We start from the raw sequence: 12,288 nt of genomic DNA, 5'->3' as shown, positions 1-12,288 counted from the left end.
CTCTAGGGTGACAAGGCAGAGGAAGGGATCAGCCAAGGCGGCGGGAGAGGTGTCCAGTAGGTGTGCCATGGAACAGGACGCTCACATGGAGGGGGAGTGGAGCATTCCAGGGAGGATATTGAGGGACAGTGAAGGTGCAGCAGGAGAGATGGGTGGAGTATCAGGGTCCCGGCTGTGGTCCTAGAAGGCACTCCCGTGTGGAGCCCAAACTCTCCCTCTTGCAACCTAACAGTGTCTGAGCTTCAACAATGGCCTGAAGCAGATGCAGCCAGATGTGCCACATCCCAGGTACAGAGGAACAGACAGAATCACAGACAGGGCAGTGGTGGGAATACAGGTGAGACAGGAGAGTGGTGGGAATATGGGCGAGAGTGACATGTGCCCGTCCAGAACAGCTCTGAGACAAGGCACCATCTCAGGGTGAATGCACCGGAAGGGGCCCAGCTGCACTGACCAGATGTGAGCCCATGTCCACTGCAGAAGCTCTTCTTCCTCCAGGGCTGACCCTCAACCCCCCTCACATCCCGATGGTACACAGCCCATGGTTCAGAAGCGAGATCAGAGCAACTCGCTCTGTAGACACCCCTCGACCTGGCGCAATCCGCCTCTTCACAGATAAGGTCACTCCTGATGGGACTGGGGTGAAAGACCCATATGCAGCTCTTTCTATTCGCTATCGATGGATCAAATCTACAAAGAGGAGTCCTGACATTTCCTGTCAGGAGGAACAAGTCCCAGTCGGAACTGGAGAAGGTCTAGTGCTCTTCTCCATGATATAATAGCCAAGGTGACCCCTAAACCCCAGGGAAGGAGCTAAAATCACAGCCCATCACCCATACTGCACACTGAGGAAGATGAAGACTAGCAGAACATGGAGACAGACACAAAGGAGTCTGGGATGTGAGCGAAGGCGGGGACGTTGTCACAACAAATAAGGCTCTGCAAACACAGCACACGCGTTTGTATTGGAATCCAGGAAAACCGTTAATTTCATAGAGAATGGCCGTTCGGTGTTTCCCACAAGCAGCTTCCTGGGACAGGATGACACCAGTACCCACCATGCGGAAGACCAGCTTCTGCGGAGCAAGCTGAGCTGCCTCCATCCCATCCTGCCCATGGATGGCGTGAGAGCACACGGGGACCTGGACCCTGGACAGGGCTGAGCCAGCCTGTGACCGTGTGCCTCTACTCTCCAGTGGCAAAAGGGGACAGGAGCCCTTCCCCAGGCTGGGAATTGGACACGGTGGACCTGGTCTGGTTCTAACTCTAGTGTCATAAAGAGTGCCTACAGGACGCCCACGGTGCCAGGCACACACAGGAACACATTAGCAACAACCCCTTCAATGAGCGGCATGGCCCCCTCACTGTCACCATGGCAACGGGACACTCACAGGGCTGAACTTACTGAAGACTCACTGCAAAACACAAAAAACAAAAAAAGAATTACAATGTAGGCATCCAAGCTTACATGCCTTCCACCAACCACACTATCCTTTGGGAATAAATACACCACTCGCCTTTGGGCAAATTATAAGGTTTCCCTGTGCCTCAGTTTCCTCACTGGTATAACGGGAGGGGCATAACAAACATCTTGGAGTTTGCATCTCCCAGCTTAAAAATTCTATGATTCTACTATATTGTGTCAAAAAAATTACGAGAGCCCTAGCCAGTGGTTAGAGCTCAGTGAGCTGGAGGGTCGTAGGTTTGATTCCAACCAAGGTTATATACTTGGCTGCAGGCTCAATCCCCAGCCCCAGTAGGGCACATATGGAAGGCAAAAAAATAGATGTTTCTCTCTTTGTGTGTCTCTCCCTCTCCTTCCCACTTCTCTCTAAAACTCGATGGAAAAAAATATTCTCTGGTGAGGATTAACAACCACCAAAATTACAAGAGAAAGGGGGAAAAAAAAAAAATGAAGTGTTTGAATTTTGCTCACACACCAAAATGTTTGCATGGTGTTTGTTTAACAGTTCTGAGTGCGCACATCCCACATGTGCCTCCTGGTGACAGGGAGAAAAATCCCAAAGCATAATCTCTGGAGCCCGATGTCTTCCACAGAATAATAAATCCATTCTGGAATGGCAGGGAACACGGTGTTCTGTTCAAGCAAATACTAGCATGCATGCCATGCATAGATGATCAGCATTGGAGAATCGGAATACAGTGAAGCACGCTGTTCCCATCATAACTCAATTTTCCCCGGTAACTCAGAGCATCAGGCTACGGCAGCACCACATAAACAGTCGTCAGCAGGCCTGTGTGCTTACGAGGCTGACGGAGAGCCATCTCTGGTTGCTAAGATGCCGACTACACCACCAGGCATTCTGCACTCCACAGTCAAGTGCATTTGAGTGTTTTTCTTAAGAAACTTCTCTGCATTTGATCATGGATAAGAATTAAATATGAAGGTTTTCTACTCTTCCTTCATCTCTTCTCAACTAAATCGATTCCTCAGTTTTCAGGGAAGGGTGAAACCATGAACACTGTCGTCACTGGTTGCTTCTTTTAGCTAGATTCACTCTAAATCCTCTTACAATGGGTGGACATACACAAACATGTCCCCTAAGCTGTTCTCGTGACTGCCCACGCTGCACAGAAAGAAACAACAGTCGCTGTTCACCCTCTGCGCTAGCTGCATGACCCACCCCGGTCCTCCCACTGGCCAGCGCACAATTGGGGACAAGTGGCCAGTCGCAGAGCATGTACTCAGCTAACATTTTATAACCAAAGGCTGGATCTTCTTTCAATTAAGATGGTGCAGGAGTGTAGCCTGGAGGGAGGCAGCTGGCAGAGAAATAGGAAAATGCAGTAACCTCATTTCTCCCTTTAATTATCTTTCCTTCCCTTGACATACTGTCTATTTCTGAAACTATCTCCTTCATTGCTCCAGCTGCATTTGATACTGTGGCCCTAGTTCCATTGAGCCATCTAGCTTGGCATCTTGTTTAGTCGAAAACAGTCCCACGATGTCATCTAAAACTTGGAGGTTTACTATCCATTAAGTAACGGTGTTTATACAAAGATATATACAGAGGCGAGCTCCATAGAGTATGGATTTGATGGGATAGGAGAGGTTAGAATAATAAGAAATGGTGCAAACCTGGGGTATTCACATAAATTCTAGCAGAAATGATAGGCAACTAAATCGTAGAGAGAGGCTACTGGGAGTTTTGCATTGATACAGGTGCAACACCTATGATGGCCCCAGCACCAGGCAGGGCCGTCGGAAGGTGCTCCTCACCGTGGCACCATCTCTAAGGGCACTTTCACATCCACAAATCAGCGATTTAATGCTACACTCAACCATCAAAGGACACCAGGGTTCCGTATGAAGTAGAGCCTTCTAAACATGCTAGGTCAGTGGTCAGCAAACTCATTAGTCAACAGAGCCAAATATCAACAGTACAACAATTAAAATTTCTTTTGAGAGCCACATTTTTTAAACTTAAACTTCTTCTAATGCCACTTCTTCAAAATAGACTCGCCCAGGCCGTGGTATTTTGTGGAAGAGCTGCACACTTAAGGGGCCAAAGAGCCGCATGTGGCTCATGAGCCACAGTTTGCCGACCATGGTGCTAGGTGGCCTTCCATCGTCCTTAAGTCATCCATCCCCATGCTTTCTGGGCCTGGTGACTTGAAGGAATAGTCACTGTCCCCAGCAATGACTGCTAAGAGCCTGACTCTGCTCTGTTTGAAAATGTTGATTTTTATAAACTTCAGTTATGTGACCTCTCAATGCTCTTCTTCCCTAATGAACAGAATTAATTTGTATCAACTCCGAAAGTATACTTTCTACGTGGGCCCGACCACTTTCTCAATAAAATATTTCAATCTAGTTCAATAACATGTTTTATGTCATTGAACTTCATTCCCAACTTAGCTCTTCCTATTAGAACTTAGTGATGAGAGCTGCTAGGGCCAGTCTTAAATGACCACAAACACAATGTGACAATGGGTGATCTCAGAAGGACTAGGCAGCAACACTCAACAGATGGGGAATATCTCATGGAAAAATATATTTCTTTTAATCACTCTAATAGTGAAAATTAATCCCAGATGCAGAGGCAATATTCTGATCCATTCCTGGATATAAAATAAATAAATAAATAAATAAACAAACAAACAAATAAAAGTATCTGGGTACGCAAAGATCAGAATGTCAGTGTCAACTCAGTTGCCCCCACTGATCAGGCTCACTCTTATGAAGACCACTGTGATCTTGGTTCTCCATTTCTCTGGGTTTGCTCTAACAATTTTAATCAGTCGTCCCATCAAAGTTCTATGAGAATTTAAAGTCACTGAGTTGTTTTAAAATCTAAGAGAACTTTTAGTAACAGGAAAGAAGAGTATTTCCCAAAGTTATTTGCTTTTTTTTTTTTTTTTAGAAAAGCAATAACACAAACTACAGGTTTTATAAGAGAGAATCCAAAATACCCATCTCCTTTTCCAAAATAGCTCCTTTAGAGGCGTGAGCCAAACCCTGCAAGTGAGAGGGTTTGTTGAGTATTAAGTCCACACAGCACACACCTCTCTCCTTAAGGGGCATCCACAAATCAGTGATTTAATGCTATACTCAACCATCAAAGGACACCAGGATTGAAAAGTTGGTTGTTTTAGGAGGAAAGATACTGTCCTCTGGAGTTACATGCAGACCCACACTGTTCTTCAACGTTTTATGCCTTTGTCACACCATAAATTTATTTTTTTCAAGCTCTCAATAAGCTACAATATTTTGTTCATTCTACTGTCAACATGTTCAATTCAACTACCATCTATAACCTCATTATAGAGTCAAATGTCTCAAAAAAATAGATTACATACAGAGAAAATATATGTCAGCTTATTAAGAGGCAAATGATAATCTTTAGAATTTAGTGAACTAGAGAAAAAGAATCATTTCTAATTAATAGTGAAAACAATCTGACCTTTCCAACATCTTGCTGTTACTGAAGCACTACTGAATTAGCGTAGGATTAATTATTTGACTGCTATCATAACAGGTGAGGATAAGGCCTAAAAGCTTTCCAAGTATTCAAAACATCTGTCTTCAAAGTAAAAAATAAATAAGATTTAGGTCTAGCCTAATATTTTACCCGTGTTCCAAAAAGTAGTCATAGTATTATTACTAGATTGTGACCAATTAAAATCTCTAGTTGTAAAAATATTAAAAGGGGAACACCAAAAATTAAAATGCCACCCAGGGGTCACAATCGAATTTTTGTGTGTGTGAGAAACTGATAGAAGAATTAAAAAGAAAACAAAAAAGGCTCAGGAAACAAACAATGCATTTTCAGAGAACAATATATTCTCCTGCTCCTTCCAAGGGCTAATGACTAAGCAGTGAATGGGAAATGTGGTCAATGCATAATGTATTATTATTCACTTACCTGTATGTACAGTTATAAATGGTGTTTTCCTCCCTACAAAACATAAATAGCCCTGCTGAAGCAACTGGGTTTCCATCATCCCTGACCTTTTAGGTAAAGGCAACATCCATTAACCAGTTTTGAGGGAGAAGGAAAAAAAAACAAAAAACAAAAAACAAAAACAAAAAAAACAACATTCCTGGCAAGTTCTGGAACTTGTAAGAATTACCCAAACCACAAAAAAAAAAAAAAAAAAAAAAAAAAAAAAAAAAAAAAAAAAACAATGAAGAAAGTATCAAAACTTTCAAGATTTATAAAAAGTAGGAAAATGATGAAAACAAAGTTAGCCAAGCATCTTTAAATGTTTACATAGCTGCTCTTTGGAAAGTAACCCTTGCCAATTAGCTGCCTCTGAACCCATAGGGTTACCTGAATCCGGGGAGATTAATTATAACTGTAAACTGATTTGAAGTTACTCTTTTACTTGGCTGCCTGGTGCAGGGGAGAAGAGGCACAGCAGAACATGTGTGCGCATGCATGTGTGTGCACCCAGGAGTGGGCCTCCTGTGCCTGCTCCTGTGTGCTCGCACACATATGCACACTGTGGTGAGTGAACGGACTGCACAGGAAGAGAGCACGACTCCTGAGGAGCCTGCCACTTGTGGTCTGTCAAATGACTGATGCCCCAGAGAGACTGCAACTCAGCGGGCCAAAGGTGTTCATTTAGGCAAACACGTATGGGCAATGAGCAAAAAGGAGTCAGAAAGGGAGCACTAGGCACCTGCATCTACACCATCAGCCGGACATCAGCCAGGACATCCTGCTGGCCTACCTGAGCCCAGACTACCTGAGCATGGGGTACCTGGTAAAGGGCTACCTGGGCACAGGTTTTTTGAAGTGTTGTGTGTGTTTTTTGGTGGTTTTTTTTTGGTGCAGAACATTGAACTACCTGGCTCTGGGGCTGCTGGGCCTGGGACACCTGGGTACAGAGCTATCTAAACACCAAACACATTGGCATGGGTACTTGGGCATCAGGTCTGTCTGGGATCCTGAACTACCCAAGTCTGAGCCACCTGGCTAACATGGCTACTAGGCCCGAACCTCTTGGGTTCAGAAATACCTTGGGAAGAACTATTGGGGCACAGGGCTACCTGGTACAAAACACTGGGCTCAGAGATACCTGGGATGGGACCACCTGGGTGCAGATCCAAATGGGTATGGGGTTACCAGAGCCAGGAATACTGGGCCACCTGGGTGCAGGACTACCTGAGCCGAGACTACCGGGTATGGGAAAACCTGGCAACACAGGCGCATCCACTCACCTGGTGCAGGGTCTGCGGCTCCCTCCTCTCCGCTCTCATCAGCACCCTCCTCTGCCAGGCCAGAGCCTGGGGAGTCAGTGGCTGCACAGGCCGATCCAGGGCTGCTGGGCTGTGAGGCCGAATCACCCTCGCTGAGTGAGCCGCAGCGGGCACGGGACACGCGGTCCCCCACGCCCTCCTGCTCCCTGCGGGCACGGCGGTGCACCCGAGAGTGCAGCACCATCTGGTGGTAGGTGCGGAAGATCTTGCCGCACTCGAAGCACTCGGAGGACTTGCCTTGGCCTGCTGGGGTGGTAGCCCGGCGGCTGGAGCGTGAGGTGGGCCTAGGGTCCAGGGACCCGGGTGCAAAGTCCCCCGGCACGCCTGCCCTCTTCCGTGGGGGGCCCTGCGCCCCGGGCTCCAGCTCACGCTTGCGCTTCTCCTGGCTCACCAGGATGTACTCGCGCCGCTCCCTGTCAAAGGCCACGTCCCCAGCCAGCGCCTCGTCCCACGATGCGTACTTGAGGTACTCGGCCAGCTCGACCACCCTGCCCCTGGTGGCCAGCTGCCAGGCCTGGTAGCTGCTGACCGGGTCCAGCTCGGCCACCCGCTGCCCGGTCTGTCCGTGGGCTGGTGCCCCCGTCGTCCCCACGGGGCACAGGTTCAGGCACTGGAGGAAGAGCTGCTGGGAGTCCGCAGGGCCAGGCTCGCCCTCCCCGCTCAGGGCCCGAGTTCTGCCCGCCTCCACCCTGCGGTGGACCGTGTTGTGGGCGTTCAAGCTGTCCAGGTTTGTAAACAGGTTCCCGCACTTGGTGCAGACTTCGTAGAGGGCCAGGCCGGCCACGATCGCCTCCTCCTGCACCACGTTGTTGATGGTGGCGATGGGGTCCAGCTCGCTCCTGGGCCTGTTCTTGCTCGCCGCCTTGGGGCCGTGCGCCTTCATGTGGTTCTTCAGGAACCACGGCTCTTTGAACCGCCGGCCACAGATGTGGCAGCCATGGTCGAAGGAGCCCCGGTGCTTCTTCATGTGCGCCTTCAGGAACCAGGTCTGGCTGAAGGCCTGGCCGCACACCTCGCACGGGAACTCCCCCGGCGGCAGCTCCGGCTTGCCGTTGGCCACGCAGGCCTCGCCGCGGGGCCCCTGTGCGGTGATGTGGTCCTTCTCGATGTGGCTCAGCAGGGACTCCTCCCGCAGTGTCACGTAGCTGCACAGCCGGCACTTGAAGGGCTTGTGCGCCCGGTGCACATGGCGCTCCAGGTCCTTCTTGCGCTCGAACTTGCTCTTGCAGAAGGAGCACTGCACCACCACGGCCCCACCGTCCTCCGCGGAGCACGGGGCCCCCTCGGCCTCCTTCCTGCTGCTCCTCAGCAGGATCTTGCTGCTGTCCAGCTGCGTGGCGCCATTCAGGATCCGGTTGCAGGCCGACGTGCTTTTCGTGGGGCTGGTGCAGCCGTCCAGGCCCTCGGACACACGCGTCTCACCGGCCTCGGGCTCGTGGCCCTGGATGAGCGTCCCTGTGCGGTGGCTGCGGATGTGGATCTTGAGGTTGCCCTTCTGGGAAGCCCTGTGGTCACAGTAGGGGCACTTGTAGGGCTTCTCGCCCGTGTGCTTGCGCATGTGCTGCGAGAGGGAGCTCTGGAAGGGGAAGCTTTTGCCACAGATGCAGCAGCTGTGGCTCAGGGCCTTATCCTCAGCCATCTCGGGGCCCCTGCGCAGCTCCAGCTCGGCCTCCTGGTGACGATCCATCTCAAGGACGCGGGCTAGCTCAGCCAGGGTGGCAGGGCTCTCTGTCCGGCAGGCCTGCAGGACAAGGTCTTATCTCTCCATGTTCACGGGAGCCTCCCGCTTCCCAGCTGCAGATGCGCCTGCCACCACAACGGGCATGTCCTACCTGGAGCCCATGGTCGTGGGCAGTGAGCACCTGGAACAGAAAAGACACAGAGAAGAGCTTATTAGGAAGGAGGTGTGCAGGGGAACAGAGACCAGGTCACATCCACCCATGGAGCAGCGTGGTCCTCCTTAGAAACATCAATCCAATCCAAATTAAAGAAATGAGGAGCCAACAAGAATTCAAACAGATGTATAAGCAGCTCCTTTCCTTTCAGAGATCAGCAATCAAGCAATTAATTATTGATAATGACTGTGTTAAATAATTAAAACAAACCCATGTAAATGATTATGCACACTCAAATAATTTTTATCAAGAAGATACAAAATCTTTAAGAAAAGACCGGTGGCGATTTATGGGTGTGGGACACAGCTCTAAAAGAGGGGAGCGTGGGAACAAGGAGCAAAGTGGAATGAGGGGGGGACCGCAAAGACCGGAGGCAGCGCGCCTGCTGGGCCGCACAGCTGTGAGCAGCGCTTACAGCAGTGTGCAGACCGTAAGGAAAGGAGTCTTCCGTGAAGAACGTGGATGATGCAGTAAAAGAGAAGCAATGAAGTGCAAAAAGGGAAACCCTCAGCTGCTTCAAAGTCTGTGCCCTGAACCAACAACCCCAGGTGTAGGTGACCGACGCTGGCTACCCCATGGGCACCACTCCCAGGTGTGTGTGACTACAAGACCAGTTCCAGAGCACCATGCGGGCCTTGTCGCCTCTTAGATAAGGCGCAAGCTCTTCGGCCCACCTTATAAAGTTCTTGCCATCTTGGTCCTGTCCTTCATTCTCCAGCACTCCTACCCTCGCTGTATCCCCAAAACCACCCGAACCTCTGGCCGCAGGCTGAGTCCTGGGTGCAGAAAACCCTGTTCACTCCAGGAGGTTGGGCGGCCTCCCCGCTTCTCCACAAGTCAGACCCCACAGTGCCCTCCCGAGGAGGCCAGGTCCGCCTCTCCCTGGTGACAGCAGATGTGTCATCACTGTCACCTTCATGCCCATCTGCCCTCCAGAGAATGAGGGACAGGCCCCGGTCTAAGCCGCTCCTCCAGGCACCTGTGCACGATCCAAGGCACAGAGTGGGCAAGCCTCTACCCGTGGGAAACCTAACCAAACACCTGTACACCACCAAATGGGCCCACGACAGCCCACACTGAAAAGCAACCATGTGCCAAAAAAACAAGCATTTCCATCGGACGTGTGATAAGCAGAGTACAGGCAGACCGTGCGCCGTGAGCATGCACGTGGGAGACACTGCATCTTTCAGGACAGAGTTCTGACAGGCTAGCTAAAGACGGAGGGCCCACCTGGCTCCCCGGGGGCAGGGCTGGTTCTCCTCCTGCCCTGAAGGAGGCCCACTCGGCAGCCCCTCCCGATGCTCTCAGTCCACAGATGGGGTTTTCTGCAAACCTTCCAGCCACCAGTGAAAACGTAATTCCCTGCCACTGGCTCCCCTCAGTGGCCAAATCAACAGACTTCTGTGACCGTTCTTTTAGTTGTCAGCAAAAAATGCCATTGAAGACACAGTCATCCTTTATTTTCACACAAAAAATAGAAAAAGAACAAGAACACTGTCATCAGAACTTAGCACTTAAAAATGGGCCCGGGGCAGCCATCCCGCCATCCCAGCGACAGGGTTATGGGGATGTTATCAGCCCTCCTGGCACTAAGGGCTTTGCTGTCCTATTTTTTAAAAGCCCCTCAGCCTCTGGGAGCCAGGGAGTGGGGGAGAGGGGTGTCCTCAAATGCTTCCTCCCCGTTTACTGTGGCCCTGTGGGGAGTGGTTCACACTCCCAAACCTTCGGGTAACACAGATGCTACGAGGAGGGGTGGGGGTAGAGAGCCAACACACGTCCACGTGTCTCAGCTGACATGGGACAAGTCACCATAGACATGCGTAAAGCACAAAGCTCAGCCCCGCTGACCGCATATTTTGCCCAGAATGAATCAGAGTTTTGTTGTTATTGCCTTACACGCTCTTCCCAAGGCCGTCACTGGGAACTTGCCAGACAAGACTGTAATTTCATTGTTTAGGCATAAAAATGGCTTGCTGATTAGGGTTTTAAAATAGATTTCCAATGGATGTTTCCGTGTGTGTGTGTGTGTGTGTGTGTGTGTGTGTGTGTGTGTTTCTCTAGAGATGAATAAAGAGTTGGAAGCTACTTTTTGAAAACGCCTTTATGTAATTTTCAAAATGAAATTTATTTTGAAAAAAAAAGTTAATTTAATATTTATAAAAATAGGAAAAAAAATAACATGTTTACTGAAGAAACAAAGAATGTGTGTTCATAACCTAAGAATGCATTCTAATGGGCATGGGGAGGGGCTTAGGGGACAGAACATAAAATTCATGGAAATAACGTATTTAAGAAATCAGCCTGTGAGTGCACAGAGAAAGGCAGCGGCAGGCTGCATACATATGTCAGGCTGCCGCCCTACCCTGGAGACGTAAGAGCCTTTCCCGGGACCACTAACACTGACTGCAGGTAAATTTAATCTGTGGGTAGCTGTTTCAACTAAAAAAACACACACCCTTCTGTAAGTGAGGACCCTGGGACCTGCATCTTTGGCCTCAGCACAGAAAGGTCACTTCCTGCAGCCGCACACCCAGGTGACCCACCGCCCAGGGGACTGGTTCCGACCACCTGTTCTAGGGCACTCCTGTGAGAGCCGGTCCCGCACACCTAGCACCTGAGACACACGCCACAGGGAAAAGCACTCGAACGCAGCCAGAGGGCCTGTCAGGAACCCTGTGCAGCCTCACCAAGGTCCAATCCCACAGGACCCAATGCCCAGGGCTGCCTGCAGGCTCCCACTAAACAACGGGTCCATCACAATCCCTGAGGGCCTACTGTGAGACAGCAGCCCTGGGAATTTAACCATCGACTGTGACTAAGAAACAGGCTTAGCTTCTAGGAACCCGAAAGGACACATGGTGGGGGGAAAGGATGCTGGCGGTGCCCCTGCAGGGCAAGTGGAAGTTTCCGGAAGCGTAGGGAGGGAAGTGATGACCTGCATTGGTGTGTTATGGCTGCAAAGGAGTCCAGGGGAGTCTGAGAATAGATGGTCTGAGCTAAACTTTAGGGGTGAGAGGGACTCCCTCGTCCCAAGGACCCAACCCCAACACCAGAGGTCTTCTCCAGCCCTAACCTCTGTCTCCCAGCATCCTGTAAGCATGCTCATCCTGTTCTCTGTATCTCCAATTCGGTCTTGAATCCACACCCCCTCCCATCTCAGCCAAAATTGCAATTGCAGAATGCATGTCTGGGCAGCCCTAGACGGCCACCTGCACAGGTGTTCACACCCGTCAGATGAGGCCAAACCCTCCCCCCCGCTGGGTTTAAAGGGCTATTATCCTGCACCGAGAACACATGCCCCCTGACCCCCCAGTTCATGACCTCATCTCCTGCCACACCCCAGCAGAACAGACACTCACAGTCGCTGTGGGCCCTGCCACACATCAGTCACTGATCTTCCCGGGGCCTCACTTGAGCCCCTGTAGCATGCGATTAAAGTTGGGCCCCTGGAGTGGCCCCACCCAGCACTCTGCAGGGTCCAGCCCCATCTCAACACACATCTGGACACAGTACTGTTTCCTCTTCTTTACACCATCACACAATCGTACGTTAGACAATATATTTTGTGAGGGCAGGCCCGCAAAATATCAAGCTTTCTCCCCACTAAATCTCACACACTAGCACAGAATCAATCACACAGTGCGGCTCAGGGCACTGGGAAAGGTC

The 12,288-nt window shown here is 50.3% G+C and overlaps 1 protein-coding gene across 4 annotated transcripts in view; it reads right to left on the bottom strand.

Moving 5' to 3' along the window:
- The window catches only part of ZNF516 (zinc finger protein 516), an 86,234-nt gene that overhangs the window by 36,340 nt on the left and 37,606 nt on the right, over positions 1–12,288 (bottom strand). For all 4 annotated transcript variants that reach the window (XR_004984341.2, XM_036418225.2, XM_036418226.2 and 1 more), the window contains exon 2: positions 6,689–8,589. Coding sequence is in view for 3 of the 4 variants with exons in the window: in XM_036418225.2 (XP_036274118.1) it covers positions 6,689–8,414 (1,726 nt within the window). In the remaining variant the exon portion in view is untranslated. The remainder of the gene's footprint in view (positions 1–6,688; positions 8,590–12,288) is intronic.

This window comes from Pipistrellus kuhlii, unplaced genomic scaffold, assembly GCF_014108245.1.
Source record: "Pipistrellus kuhlii isolate mPipKuh1 unplaced genomic scaffold, mPipKuh1.p scaffold_m20_p_6, whole genome shotgun sequence".
Taxonomy (NCBI): Eukaryota; Metazoa; Chordata; class Mammalia; order Chiroptera; family Vespertilionidae; genus Pipistrellus; species Pipistrellus kuhlii.
The sequence above is the reverse complement of the archived record's forward strand: the minus strand, read 5'-3'. Positions and strand labels throughout refer to the sequence as shown.